At 40.7% G+C, this 15,834-nt stretch overlaps 1 protein-coding gene across 6 annotated transcripts in view; it reads right to left on the minus strand.

Moving 5' to 3' along the window:
- Positions 1-15,834, minus strand: part of PSD3 (pleckstrin and Sec7 domain containing 3) — a 704,060-nt gene that overhangs the window by 279,367 nt on the left and 408,859 nt on the right. Inside the window, exon 1 of one of the 6 annotated variants that reach the window (XM_021942814.2) lies at positions 545-1,077. The exons of the other annotated variants lie outside the window; for them this stretch is intronic. Within the exon in view, the coding sequence (XP_021798506.1) occupies positions 545-576 (32 nt within the window). The 5' untranslated portion in view covers positions 577-1,077. Of the gene's footprint in view, positions 1-544; positions 1,078-15,834 lie in introns of those variants that run through there. 6 annotated transcript variants of the gene reach the window in all.

Raw genomic sequence — 15,834 nt, forward strand, 5'->3', positions numbered from 1 at the left:
CATGCGTGCTTTTCCTATCATGTAGTAAAAACAAATGTCAAAGAAAGGATTTTCTTCTTAATTAAACCACTACTTACTGCTCACTTCCCAGGGAAAATTCATGGCATTTATTTAATCAGTCTGTGCAAACAATGTACTTATACCACATATATAATACTGGCCCAATTTTGTTCAAATACAAGTTCTCATTCTAATGATAACACATTTTAAAAATTTACTGCTCAAAATCATTCCATTCCTCATGTTACTCATCCTCCATATTTGCCCCTTTTCTACTATGCTGCCCAGTCCAGGTGATTTCACCTAATTTTCTTCACATTCACCAAAACGATATAATTGCAATATCTGTGTGTATCAGACTTTCTGGATCTTCTTCAAAAAGGCTTCAGTAAAAAGGAGAAAATAAAGAACATAGGATAAATATCCCTGTCCCTAGATGGCTTCATTCTATCCTTTTCACAACTTAGGAGATTATTTGAACAAGAACCGAAATTGCACCTTTTAAATCAGAAAGCTTGACAATACGATGGCAATACAAACTTACCAGCAACCATACAGACACCAAGCAGAGCCCATCACAACCCCTGGGGTGTGCCTGGACCATCCTTCCTCTCTGAAGCCCCGTCCAGTATTCTTCAGCTCCCAAGTTCAGTGTTTGCCGAGCCTCACAGCCTTCCAAGAACCTGACTCCCTGTGAGGTCACACTGCTATGACCTCACATTCTCAGCTGAGTGTTCATTGTTGGGGTTTTTGTAATGTTTTTGCAGTTCTAATAAAAACAGGAGCCAGAACACAAGGGCCACTGTCTATCAAGAACATAAGAAACAGTGAGCCCAGTCTCGCTCACACTTGATAAAGCCGACTCAGCGATCCCTCTCAGAGGGGATAACACCCCATTTTGTTTCCTTGAATACACAAGGCATGGCAGCTCTAGTCTGCTGAGCATGAGATGCTTTCTACAGTTTGGATTTTCTCTTTTCTATAGTTCAGTATTATTTTTCTCTATTTTTCTTGATCAAATCACACTTTACAACCTAGTAAGATAAATCCCTACCAGTTACTTAAATGTGTAAGAGACTTCCCAAAAGCTTCTCCCTGTGTTCCAGAAAATGCTTTCCTGGGTCCTTTCCTTCTGACCTCCAAGTGAACATGGTAATATTCTCTCATCAAAACACTCCATCATCAAATGAAGGACCAGATCATTGAGTCTGATCACCAGGCCTTCTCACAACCTTTTGAATCATACTAAGATTGGCAGATTTTCCAAATAAAAATAGGGTCCCCAATTAAATTTGAATTTCACATCAAAAAACAGTGTCTACTGTTAAGTATGTCCCAAATACTGCACGGAACATACTTATACTAAAATACTATTGATCGTTTATCTGAAATTCCAGTTTAACTAGGCATCTTATATTTTATCTGGCAAAACTTCCTGAAATGTTTTTTTCTAAACTTTATTTAAAGAATTCCAATAATGGTGTTCTGTGATTGTCAACTGGTAGCTTATTCACATTCAGAATCCTTCTCGATTTTTTTCACTTGTTTCTGTGATTTTATTCCTACTATTTTTCTCCAGTTTTATCAAGACTTTGTTGCCTATAATCTACTGATTCTTCTCTAATGTCCTCTAAATACAAAAAAACAAACAAACAAAAACCCTCTTCTGTGTTTTCACCCTTCTCTCTTGACCTGCATGGTACCACTACAAATGTGATAATGTGGCCACTTTACACAAATCCTACCCAAGAACCATATTCTGTAGCATGTCCTAAAGCCCTTCCCAAGCTGACCCCAATTTCTCTTTTTGACTTGTCCTCTACTATTTCCCTCCTACTTGAGCCACACAAATACAAGCTGGGCTCCCACGCCTTTTACGTATGTTGTTCCTTTTGCCATTTTTTGTTTTGTTTTGTTTTTGAGACAGAGTCTCGTTCTATCACCCAGGCTAGAGTGTACTGGCGCGGTCTCAGCTCACTGCAACCTCTGCCTCCCAGATTCAAGCAATTCTCCCAGCCTCAGTCTCCTGAGTAGCTGGGATTACAGGCATCTGCCACCACATCCGGCTAATTTTTGTATTTTCGTAGAGACGGGGTTTCATCATGTTGGCCAGACTGGTCTTGAACTCCTGACCTCAGGTGATCCACCCGCCTCAGCCTCCCAAAGTGCTGGGATTACAGGCGTGAGCCAGCGCACCCGACCTCCCTTTGCCACTCTCATTACCCCCACCCCCACCATTCCAAATTCTATGAACTCTTACCGCTACTTTTTAAAAATCTCATGGCTTTCACCTACCACTGTCTTGAATTCCAGTTCGAATCCTCAACACAAGGGGCAGCTGAAGATACTCAACAGCCGTCTGCTAAGAGAATGCAAGAACCCAGCCATCTGCCATATCTACTTCTTCCACTGTCTTCCATGCTATGCTATCAGTAATGGTATGTGGCACTAATTTTCCAATTCACTGTAGCTAATCCTGGAAAGTTCTGGAATATAACTGACATCAGTAGTATACTATTGCCTGTATAAAACAATATACTCAATAGTATACTGTTTTACTGTCAGTTTTTCCCAGAACTTTAATAAATAGTATACTATTGCCCATTTCATACAGGCAATAGTATACTTTGAATTTAAATTTTAAAATTCTTTAAATTTTTATGTAATTGTGGTAGTAAAACTAGAACCAAAAAACAACTTAGGCTAAGGTGTCAGAGCTCCCTGCACCACCCTGTATTTACAAAGTGTACCCCGAGTGTTGTACATAGAAAATAATAACAGCCACCTAGTCGAGTTGGCTTTTATACGTAAGTTAGGCAAAGGCAAGTTAGAAGAATCTCAAGGAGAAGAAATGACTTCAGCTGCAAGTGGAATAAAAGGATGAGGGGGAACAACATGACCCCTTTGCCATTCTTCAGGCTGATGACATGGAAACACAGAGGACTGGAACCAACAGACAAGAGGGCCAGTACAAACACGCAGCTTTCAGGGCTGAAAGACTAAGTACACCATAAGCAAAAAATAAGGAAAACCCTAAATCATAAATTGTCTCGGAAAAGGGAAAGGAAAATCATTTTGGCCATCATTATCTATGGCATTTATTTCCTGGGCATTGTGGAGAGGGCACATCATCTAATTCTCAAAGAAACATAAATGAGAAGTTATTCAGAACAGCCATAGCACCTGCCATGGTGCCGTAAACCTAATAGGTTAACAATGGTTAGACACTTACTATGTGGCAGACTCTGGGCTGCCTCCTAGGGATTGAATTGTCAGTCTTATGAAACAGGCAATAGGGTAAGCCATTTTACAGATGGGAAAACTGAGGCAAGGAGCTGGACATGGTCAGTGAGACTCCAATGCTATACTACTTTTATAAGCTTTACTACTATCCATTTTGCTCCTACCAATCATCTCCTGGTATGTCTGTCCTCATTGATTCAATGAATAAGTATTTAATTCCCTATAATGTGCCATATATTTTAAGTGCTTGGTAGACTACAGTAAGCAAAACAGAATTAAAAACTTCTACCCTGGGTGGGGAGGGGAGCTAAAAATAAATAATTATAATAAGTAAACTCTACATATTAGAAGATGACGTTTGCTCTGGGAAAAAAATAGAGCAAATAGAGAAGAGGAACCCTGAATTGGGGATGAGGATGGAAACATTTTTCTACAAAGTAGTCATGGGAGGCCTCATGGAGAAGACACGAGTTGAGGAAGACGTAAAGGAGATTAGCCTTGGCACTATGATAAAATAACAGCATTCCAGGCCCAGAGAAGGCCCAGAGGCTGGAGCATGTTAGATGTGTGAGAGCAAGCAAGAAAGCTAGCGTGGCTGGGGCAGAGGCAGTGAACAGAGAATACCCATAGAGCAATGGGCTTGTGGGGTGGAGGTTTCCATATTTTCTCGTTTCAGAGTCTTTAATGTGTAAGTTTTTTATGACACTCCAAGGCCAAAGGAAATATATTCCATTTAGTAACAGAATAATAGTGTACAAATATTTATTAAGTTTGGACCCAACAATTTAGTCATTTGAAAAAATACACATACATTGAAAGAAATATTACTTTTATTATTAAATAACCACGATCGCTTACTAATGGATGTGTGTACCTCTGGGCCATATGACTTCCTAAATCTCCTATCAGACTGGACACTGCCACTCATTTTCTCATAGCACTTAATTTTTATCACAACGACTGGTGAAAATCCAGCTGAAAGCTATGTCATCAAAAGGAATATAGCACAATCTGATGTTGACACTGAACTAGTCATTCACATGGTGTTTGACAGACGATGAGAAGAGCTGTGTTTCCCTTGAAATTTTAGATATCCTAAGAAACACCTGTGAGGTCACTGCAATGCCCTAGGACACCTCTGCAGAGTTTGGGAATGACTTTGTGGTTCAAAGGCCTTGTGGGCCACTATGGAGACTGGTTTTTGCTCTGAGTGAAATGGTTAATACTGAAGGGTTCTGAGTGAAGATCTAAGATTAATTTATATTTTTAAAGGGTCACTCTAAGTATTGCTTTGAAAATAGACTGGAGGAGTGCAAGCAGGGTGACCAGTCAAGGGGTACCGCATGTGTCAGGGAGGAGCTAGCTTGGGTGGGAGCAGGAGCTGTAGGTCCCGGAGGACCTGCCGACTGGTCCTTTGGAAGGCTGAGAGAAAAGTAGTTACGTTTTAGGCCTGAGCAACTTCAAGGATGGGGTTACCATCGACCAAGATATGAAAGACCAAAGTTAGCACAGGTTGTGAGAAAAAGAAGTTAGATTTTTGATGTGTTCACCTTGAGATATCCATTAGCTATCCAAGTAGGATGTGAGGACACGTGGAGATTTCAGCAAAGACACGTGCCAGGGTGCACTGCAGGGAATTCTCAGTCGCTGGCCTGCGGTGGGCCCTGGCATTCTTCTGTTTAAGGACCAAGATGATCTTGATGCACTGTCAGAGCTTTGAGTTACCCATCTAACACACAGGAAGTCACTACAGATCTAAAGAGGGGAATAATAATCAGGCCTGGGTTTTGGTAAGATCACTTTTGCTTGTAGTGTGGAGGGAAAACTGCAGGGAGACAAAACTGAAGACAGAAAAACCAGCTACAAAAGGTATCCCAATAGTACGGTCAAGAGGCAAGAAACCAAATTGCGAGTCTGTGTGAATATGAAGGAAAAGCCTGCTCTGAAAGTTATTTAGAAGGTAAAATGGAAGAACAGGGTGAGGGGCTTAAGACGTGCATGGAGCTATGTTCAGAGAGCGGGTGCAAGACTAATCCTGGTGGAAGGCCATGCCACCAAACAAGAGAATGAACACAAGAGGAAGAAGAGGGAATAGGTAACAGTGTGTGCACATGGAAAGAAACAAGCACTTGTGGAAGACCAGGAGTTTGGTTCAAAGGAACAGTAGGTACAAGGTGCCCACAGGTTAACCAGGCAGAGCTGTCTGGTAGCAACAGCAACCATCCCCTATCTGCAAGAATTCAGTAGAGGTGAAGTAGTCACCCTTATGTTGGTGAAGGAAATCACCTGGGAGAGGCTCAAGTTTGCTCAGTATGACCAAAAAGCACCAAAGTGTGCCAAAGAAATATGTCTAACAGCAGCGTATTCATCTGAATTCGACCACAGCGGAAGAATCCGGGGGTCTCTCTTCATTCATTAAGGAAAGTCCACCTGCGAGTGTTCAGTTTGCCAGCAAGTAATGATTATTAATTTAGAAGATGCCAAAAGCACTCATCTGCTGGAGAACTCGTCAGACCACCCAAGTTCCAACACTGGCTCCTGTGGTCACCAGCTCTGGGACCTTAGGTAGGTAAGGTCATTATTCTCTGTAAACCTTAAGGTTTTTAGCTATAAAACACATAATAGTATCATATTCGCAAGCTGTTATGAAGATCAGATGAGAAGATTCATGTCCGATGCTTGGCATGTAAGATGTCTGGCACATGGTAAACAATAAACGTCTGCTCCTGTCACCAGATCCGTCTTTGTCACCAGCACCACCAGCCTCATTAAGGTTATGATGATGACATGAGATAATACATGACAGCACTTTATTAAATATAAACCTCCATACAAATGTTAGTTAGCGCCCACTAGGAATACTTCAGGACAAATGCCTCAAACGAACCTGTTTTCAACATTTACATAGAATACATTCCCTGGAAGGGACAGCCTCTGATGATTTAAGACTCTTTATAAAGGAAACACACAAAACCTCATTATTGTAACTCCTAACAGCTATTTCTCTGTTCAGCACAGAAGACAAAATTCAGTCTTCACCAATAAAAAATTTTAGTAAAGCATCACATAAAGATTCTGCCCCCAGCCCCACCCACAGCATACCTTTCAAGTCTCACTCCTTTTTCTCAGTCTTGCCTTCAGTATTCCAGCAGAGGGCACCACGTGCAAGGCAGTGCCGTGGAAACTGACCCAAACTCACTGTATGAGTGGGGAGTCTGCATTCGCTCCTGAGGCACTGGCTTCCAACATAACAACTGTACTTTTCGCCCATGAAGGGGTTCAAACGTTTCTAGGGGCATGATGTGGGTTTTCACTTTCTGTTGTTTTAGTTTTTTTTTTTTTTTTTTTCCTTCCCTATACTAAGTTGCTGCTCTCTTGTGGGATAGCTCTCACATGAGAATGTGGTATGTGCAATATTATCAAGTGAAGGTTAATAAACCCATATTATAACCATTTCAAATGAATAATTTGCAAAGAAACTTACTAGATATCCAGCTTTAGAAATAAAAGTTTTAAAAATGATGCAAACACATGTGTACGCTCATTATTTGCATACAAGCTTCTTTGTGCAAAGTAGGATCAGTGAGCCCCAATTCCGGTGGACAAAAAAGGAAGAGTGACTCACTTACAGTCTGACCCACTCATTTCTCTGGAGTGTTCTTAAGATGCCATTGGACATTCTCTTCTGTCCGCATTTTTGTCAGGTTGAATTAGTATCAGTGTATATGCACTAGACATCGGAAGCTGGGCAGCAAAAGAAGATACAAAGCAGCCGGCAGAAGGTGGTCCGGGACTGGCCAGGGAAGGAATGCAGGACCTCTGACTAACTTAACTGGCAATAGATAAGAAGAAGACACTCTTTATGTGGATAAGAACTACAATTTTCATATCTCAAACAGTTTTAGTGTTTATGTTAAAGAGTTGGGTAACTACACCACTAGTCCTTAGAATACTCGCTTCCTGTCTAGCACACAGGTAAAACATACTTACAAATATGAATTTAGTTTGATCAAATACTCTCCTTTCTTGATTAGGTAATAAATGCTACAATTTAGCCAGGGGACATGAGAGAAGTTCTGGCCTCCCATTGCTCCCACTCCCTTTTCTCTTCTAACTCTTCCATCTTCTGGGATACAGGAGGCTGAACAAATATTTTCTATGGTTATATTATGTCCAAATTTTACCATCTCTATGGGTACATTCTACCCTTCAAATTCCTTTTTTTGGGGGTGTGGGGGCGGCGGGGGGGGATAGAGTCTCACTCTGTTGCCCAGGCTGGAGTGCAGTGGCATGATCTTGGCTTACTGCAATCCCACCTCCAGGGTTCAAGCGATCCTCCTGCCTCAGACTCCCGAGTAGTTGAGATTACAGGTGCGCACCACCACGCCTGGCTGATTTTTTTTGTATTTTTAGTAGAGATGGGGTTTCACCATGTTGGCCAGGTTGGTCTTGAACTCCTGGCTTCAAGTGATCCATCCACCTCGGCCTCCCAAAGTGCTGGGATTACAAGAGGGAGCCACTGCGCCCAGTCCCTTCAAATTCTTACGACACCTTTTCCACTGTCCTATAGCATAGGCATTGCTGTGTTTCTCTGTGGCGTGCTTGGAACCGCGTATCTGTTTTGCAGTGTCCCTCTCCTGCTGACACACTCACTGAAGACATGGCCGTACAGTTGCACCTCCGACATAACTTGTGCTTTCTTTTCGTGCACACTACAAGCAGTTTCCACAACAGCAGCCTGACAACATATCCTCTCCACGCTGAGTTTCCCCTAAGTGCTACCTACTACAACTACACTGAAAGCTGCTCTATGCGACTTAGGGAAGGTTTTCTTGAATTCACTTCATTTTGTGTGCAATTTTAAAAAGGAAAAAAATTAGCACCCTGGCAAGAATACAAGCAGTAAGACCCTTCCCTTAGGAAATAAAATCCTATCTCTGTCACTTCCCGCTTTCATCTCTTTAAAATATTCCAGCTCCTCTGAAGACAGATCCAAGGAGTCATCTTCATCTGTGGCTATGGGATTAAGAGGGGACTTTTCTACTCTTTACTATCCAATATGAATGAATTAGTAATAATATCAACAAATATTTTGTCTTATTTTTATGAAGAATTCCCAAATGTTTACTCTGCTTCATATACTATGTTAAGCACTTTATATTAACTCAGTTAATGTCCTTGACCCTATGATAGGTACTTCCATCATTCTCATCTTACAGAAAAGGAAACTGAGGTATGGTACAGTTAAATAACTTTCCCATGACCATCCTGCCAGTAGGAGGTAAAGCTGGGACTGGAGCTCAGCACGGGCGGTTGCAGTTGTGTGTTCAGGCTCTTAACTAAGATGCTATGTGGTTTTCTACGCTATATTACTATAGGTTATATTGCACGCACAACTTTGGTGTACATAGGAACAAACACTTCTACTTTTTAGAAGACATCTGTATGATTATATGTGTTTACGATGGTTGTATAATTAAGTATACACAACCAAACCTGCAAAAATTTTCTCTCCAATTATTCGTTAAAACACCGACTATGTGCCAGCACATTTCTATGTGCTAGGGGTGCAGCCTTGCCCTTGTGGACTTTTACCTTCTAATAAGAGAGAGAAACAATAAAATACATGAAAAGTTTTCCCTCCGTTCCTACCTTTCACCCTCCCACAAATATCTGAATATGTTATGACTTACACACTGTTCCAGGTAAGTATTAGGTGTAATAAAGCATCAACAGACAAAAGTCCTTGCTTTCATGGAGTTTACATTCCAACAGTGACATTCGTAAGTGCCTCGGAGACAAATATAACCAGGTATGCAAGAGGGGAAGGAGAGGTTGCTGTTTTATTCACAGCACTCACAAAGTACTATGTGAGTAGAAAATAGAAGTAAGTGAGGATGTGGCTTTGCAAGGTATCTTCAGATCTGCATTTCAAACAAATGCAGGTCCGGGCAGGATGACGTTTGGTAAATTTCAGGGACAGCCCAGAGGAGCCTCCATGGCTGGAGAGGAGTGAGCAAGGGGAAGAGGAGTTAAAAAGGTCTCAAAGGAAGGCCTGAATTCACTTGCAATTTCAAAGTAGTCAATCACTCGGAAGCTTCAATATTAACTGCCAATTCTCCAACATCCACGATCGGAGAAGGTACAGTTCACAAACGGTTATTAGTATCATGTATATACTTTAGACACAAGTTAGCTTCCGAAGTTCGTGGGCTGTTTCTCAGTTCCTCCTCTAATTCTGCAGTACCTCTCCACGACCATCCCATCATCTAAGGGTCCAGACTCCATCAATCACCTAATTCATCCTGTAGGTCACGGATTCAGAGTATCCTCTCCCCAGCACTGTGTCCCGAGGGCTAGTCTGTGATTTTTCTCTGAATCCATATCTTAATGAAATTTCTATCACAGCACCTTGGACAATGGCTGGGATTTAACATATGCTTAGTACAACTGTCCTAAATCAAATTGCAGGAAGCTTAAAGGAAAAGTCAAATGACTGCGTACTCTTCTCAATGCAGCTATCAACTTGAGTGGAAGATGCCCAAAAGCAGTAATTCAAATGCTTTCTTTCATGAATCTGTATACAAAGCTGAATGTTTCTGAGTTGTATTGTAAGTAATTACCATATTATGGAATCTAGAGACTCTGATCAGTGGAAATCATCTGCCAATGAGATCTCTTTAAGTTGCACATCTTTTAATGGTTATCCCTTATTGTTCCCAAATGGGGAGCAACTTCAAAAAGTGGCAAAAATCAAAGTGGACAGAATGCAGGGGTGAAGAGGGGAAGGTCTTCAGCTCTTAATATCTAACCTAAGAAAACTAAAACCATGATTACTAAATAGATGATATGCATTAGGTTTTTTGTTTCTGTTTTTGATTTTTTTGAGACTGAGTCTCACTCTGTTGCCCAGGCTGGACTGCAGTGGCATGATCTCGGCTCACTGCAAACTTCGCCTCCCGGGTTCAAGCGATTCTCCCACCTCAGCCTCCCTCGCACAGCTGGGACCACAGGCACCCGCCATCACGCTTCACTAATTTTTTTTAGTAGAGAAGGGGTTTTGCCATGTTGGCCAGTCTGGTCTCGAACTCCTGACCTCCGGTGATCCACCTGCCTCGGCCTCCCAAAATGCTTGGATTACAGACGTGAGCCACTGCATCCGGCCTACATTAGCTTTTTGAAAGACAAGTATCATTGTCAGTTTCGAAGCTTTGCATACGCCTAGGCATTACTTTCAAACTAGTTTTTCCTTCTCTTTATTTATTATATTGTAAAATAGTTACCACACTTTTAGGGAGCTATACATGATCTTACTTTGCCCTTTGATTTCACACTAGCACCTCCTAAAACCAAGCTACCTGTAAGGCGAGGAGGGTGAGCCCTGTGTTCTTTAATGTGAATTAGACGTTATCTGCCTTCTACCTCGATCTCAAAGTGTTTGGTATTTTAAGACTGAAATCATGGCGCTTTGGAGGTAAAAAGTTTAGTGACATAAGCTGGAACAGATTCAGTTATTGGGCACAAGACAGGACAACCTGCTCTGCAAATAAGCTGAGAATTAAAGAGACCCAATAGACAGCAAATTTAGTGAATAATGTCCTCTCCCCCACCGCCCCCAAAAAAGGAAAGAAAGAATGAAGAGTCTTTAAAATCAGATGGGAAGAAAAGCATTGCATTTTCTGGCTTTCTAAAGTGTGACAAGGCCTTTACATTTATTATCTTATATTAGTGACAGTCAGAACCTCACAGCACATTGTTAGAGTAAATTTTAAAAAGGAATCCCCTGGACAGATGAATGGGGGCAGAGGGGTCGGGCATCTCTGTCAGGGCTCACAGGTAAACAAGCAGAATTCAGGGCATGTCAGCCTATTACATCAAAGACCCTTCAAGTGCTCCAGAGGAATTGTGGAATAAGCTGGACAAGCACCTACCTCTAGGCCAGAAGGACTTTAGAAAGCGAGCTGCAGTGAACTGAGATCACACCACTGCGCTCTAGCTGGGGCGACAGAGCGAGACTCTGTCTCAAAAAAAAAAAAAAAAAAGATAAAAGCAGAGAAAAGAAAGCGAGCTGCAGAACTTCCCAGCAATAGACCACCTAACGACTGTTCACATGAAAACAACTGGTGCCCAGAGACAGAACTCATGACTCCAAATCCAACCCTTTTTGTCCACTGCACCATTGTCTAGAGCAGAGATGACAAGGTAAATAGCTATTGACAAAGCTGGCCTTTCCAGAGGATAGGTTTGGTCAACAAACACCTTGACAAGTATTTTTCAAGCCAACTAAAAAAGACAGAGTCTAAAGGAGAGGACAAAGTGTGAGGCAGCACAAACCAGCTTGAAGCACCAAAAAGAATCCTTCGGAACCAGATCATGAGCCTTCCTATGAAGGGAGGGGATGAGGCCAGAAGCAGCCAGAGATGCTACTCAATAGAAACAAAAAAAGTCCTCCCCAAACTCTTCCCCTGAAACTTTCAAGAGGGATAAGGCAAAAGTGCTGTTTTTGGCAAAACTATGTAAATACAAATTCATATCATATTTCATTAGTTCCTAGACACACTTTTTTCATATTTCAAAGTCTTTAAAATTAGAATTTTTTTTTTTTTTTTGTTATAGATGGAGTTTCACTCTGTCACCAAGGCCAGAGTGCAATGGCCTGATCTCGGCTCACTGCAACCTCCACCTCCCAGGTTCAAGTGATTTTCCTACCTCAGCCTGCTGAGTAGCTGGGATTACAGCTATCCGCCACGACCCCAGGCTAATTTTTGTAATTCCAGTAGAGACGGGGTTTCACCATGTTGGCCAGGACAGTCTCGATCTCCTGACCTCGTGATCGACCCACCTCGGCCTCCTAAAGTACTGGGATTACAGGCATGAGCCACCGCGCCCGGCCAGAATGGTTTTCTTTTGCATCAACCAGTGTGAACCCCGGCAGCCAGGTGGCTATCGGATGTTTATTACCTGTGCACAATGTAAAATTATACTGTTGGTTTAATCTTGATTTAACTGATGTTTACAGTGTCTTCAAAAAGATCATGCTATAAAAGATACTGAGACAAAAGTATTATTTATGTAGACAAGCACTGAGAACATGTCAAAGTAATTTTTATGTAAACATCTGTAAGTTTAAGAATTACCAGAAACTGCAAGAAAATGCTTGTGCTATAGTTAATTGCTGGCAATTTTTCCCTTTTTTTTTTTTTGGTTTTGTATTTAATGCCTTCATTTTCTCCAAGTGAGATGGCATATTCTTTTCTGATAGTACCAGAAAATACATAAAAAGATACTTTTAAGTATGTAGAATATAAAATATAATAAATTAAGATATTGACTTACCTCCCAATCAATAGTATCTTAGATTCAAAAAGTTCTATGCTGTTTGTTTTCACTACTACTGTCATCCCTTGGTATCTGTGGGGTACTGGTTCCAGGACCTTCCCACACCAATACCAAAATCCACGGATGTTCAAGTCCCTGATATAAACTGGCACTTCATATTTAAATGTAACCTATATACACCCTCCCATATACTTTAAGTCATCTCTACGCTACTTTTAATAACTAGACAATGTAAATGCTAAGTTGATAATTGTTATGCTGTATTGTTTAGGGAATAATGCCAAGAAAAAAATATGTACATCCTCAGTATAGATGCAACCTTTTTTTTTTAAAGTATTATCGATTTCCAGTTGGTGGAATCCGCCAATGTGAAACCAACAAATAAAAAGGTCTGGCTGTATCCAGTTGCTTTAAACTTCAGTGACATTTCATTTTGGTTTTATCTCTTTTGAGACAGCATCTTGCTCTATCACCCAGGCTGCAGTGCAGTGGTGGAACTGTAGCTCACTACAGCCTCAGCCTCCTGGGCACAGGCAATCCTCCCTCTTCAGCCTCCTGAGTAGCTGGGACCACAGGCATGAGTCACAATGCCCAGTTCATTTTTACAATTTGTGTAGAGACGGGGACTCCTTATGTTGCCCAAGCTAGTCTCGAACTTCTGGATTTAAGCAGTTCTCCCATCTCAGCCTTCCCAAATGCTGAGATTACAGGCGTGAAGCCACTGTACCCAGCCTAACGTTCAATTTTTTAAAACAAGATTTTCTTCTGTTTCTTTTCATTTATAGGTCATGACATTCAAACAATGATGGCATAAAAGTTTTTGTTGTTCTCTTCCTTCTGTTTTGGGCAAAACAAATTATTTTGAAATTCTTTTGACATTTAATTCTAAAGGTTTATGGCCAATTCTTCAAGCAAGAACATTCAAAAAGTTACAGAAATTGTCTCTATTCAACGCCTTTTAAAATGCTATTTTTCAATGTAGCCAAATGAGAATATTTTAAAGCACTGCTATTGTGAGTGCAGTAAGAACACTTTTGAGATTATTAGAATTTTACTTCTCCATTTTCCAAAACAGATAATACCAAGTTCCAAAAAGTTGCACCTTGAGATAGGTAAATATTCCTTATGAAAAAAAAAATACAAGTTGCATGAAATTTGCGTGAATTAGTTAAGACCAGTATCTATAATCAATGCTAAACAAAATTAAAAGCTGCTGAGTTTTTCCTAACAAAACTGAATAATATTGTTTCTCATTTGTGACCAGTTTCTGTGGAAATGAACAATATTCTAGCTAATTCAAACACTGTTGCAGATAATATTAAATAGTCATGTCATTTTAATTCCAAAACTTTGACCCCCACCACACACACACACACACACACAACAATAACAAAGCTTCAATTCCAGGGCGCACTTAAACTTCTATACCCATGGCTTCAAATAATAATTTTGATTTTGAGAATTAATCTAGCCCCTCACTTCAAATGTTTTATTTCGAGAAGGGAACACCGACACGCATACACACACACACACAGTTGCTTAGAGGACAACCTCCATCCTAAGAAAAAGTAAGACTGGCAAGGAATCGAATTCTTTAACTTCTACGCCCCCAACTGCAGAGTCACATGCACGTTAGTACCTGTAGGAAAGACAATAAAGGCATAAAAGTCCTTCAGGAAAAAAAAAAAAAGTTTCTTTGTTTCACTACCTTGATAATTTTTTGTTTACTCCCTATTTACTTTCTATCTATTCTACATGCAACACACTCTTTGTGAAACAGGCATTCCAACTTTTGCTAAGCTATTAGATTTACACAATAAGGTTTTTTTCTACCACAGAAACTTTGGTTGAGAAGGGGCCATGGGAAGGTCTTGTACATGCTACAAAAAGAAATATCCTAAGAAGTATGATGCATAGCCCTAAATAAAGTCTGTCCTGTGTCCTGTCCAGTTCTGCAAAAGACATCATTCAAGCATCACTTGATAGCAGAACCAATCTGTGTTGTTCCTCTAGTAGCAGTACAGTCCATCCCCTGGAGTGTGTTCCAAGTACCCCCCTTCACCACCTTCTGAGCTGGACAAACATACTCAAGAGCAATATTCCACCTGGTGCAATAATAAACTAGAATCATCCTCAAATTCAACTCTTAAAATGGCAAGAGTCTGTGACCTGGGTGTGAAGTCCTGGGTCAAACTGTCCCTCCTACACCAGTATCTCCCTAGTGAAAGTCTCTGCCTCCTGACCTTAATGACCTAAGCTATCAGGGTGAACCACTAAGCAATTCCCAACTATCTGCTGCAAGAAGCTGCGTATGAGAGATGAACCCAGAAAACAGCTTGCACTCACATTTTATGACTTTCAGAGAACACTGACATTTCAGAATGAAATTCATCATGGAAAAGTAATATGCTGACCTCCCTAGTATATTAACCCCCTGTACATCTCATCTTCTCAAATAAAAAAATATGTCAGGTGACCAGGTTCAGATATTTTAAAGTTTACAGCGCAAGAGTATTTGCTTAACGGTGCTTCTCCTAGGTCCTGGCACTACTTCATTCCCATCTAGCGTATGTGCTGACTCCAAAAACAGCAAGCCAATCCAATCAATCAGCTCTTGAAGTTTCCATTTAAGCTCCATTCTTTAATTTTATTTCTAAGGCATATAACAAATAATATTAATCTGGTGTTATAAAGGAGGAGGAAAAGAGAGAACAGAGAGAGAGAGAAAAAAAAAACCTTATCACTTCTATAGCTAGAAAAGCATACCTGAAACCAAAATAGACCTACCAGTCTGGAACTTCCCCTCAGGGGATACACTGCTTTCTTCGGAGTCTGTAGAAAACAGAATGCACTTTGGCACCATTCTTTAAGTTCACTTTAAAATTTCTCCTTCAACTATAGTCAAGTCATCTAGACAGTCTTAGTTTTACATTGTGAATTCCTATCAGTGGAACTAGGGCTGATAAAATAAAAACTAAACTTACTTTAAATCAGTTAAAAGATCTTTACCCTAGCCACTCAAAATAATGAACGAAGTACAAGTTAAGTGGCAATAATAGCAAAGGTGTGAATTCTCCCCTACCCTTTACTCACTAGAGGTATGAAAAGTCCTGTCCTGTTGATGATCAAATCGGCTTCTGGGCCCTGTCACAGGAGATCCTGAATTCCACAACTTATCATTGAATTCTGCAATATCACCAGCAAGATGACGTTTCTACACCTTGTCACACAGTATTGTCACATGCTAGTCAC

This window comes from Papio anubis, chromosome 8 (assembly GCF_008728515.1).
Source record: "Papio anubis isolate 15944 chromosome 8, Panubis1.0, whole genome shotgun sequence".
In the NCBI taxonomy this organism is placed as follows: domain Eukaryota; kingdom Metazoa; phylum Chordata; class Mammalia; order Primates; family Cercopithecidae; genus Papio; species Papio anubis.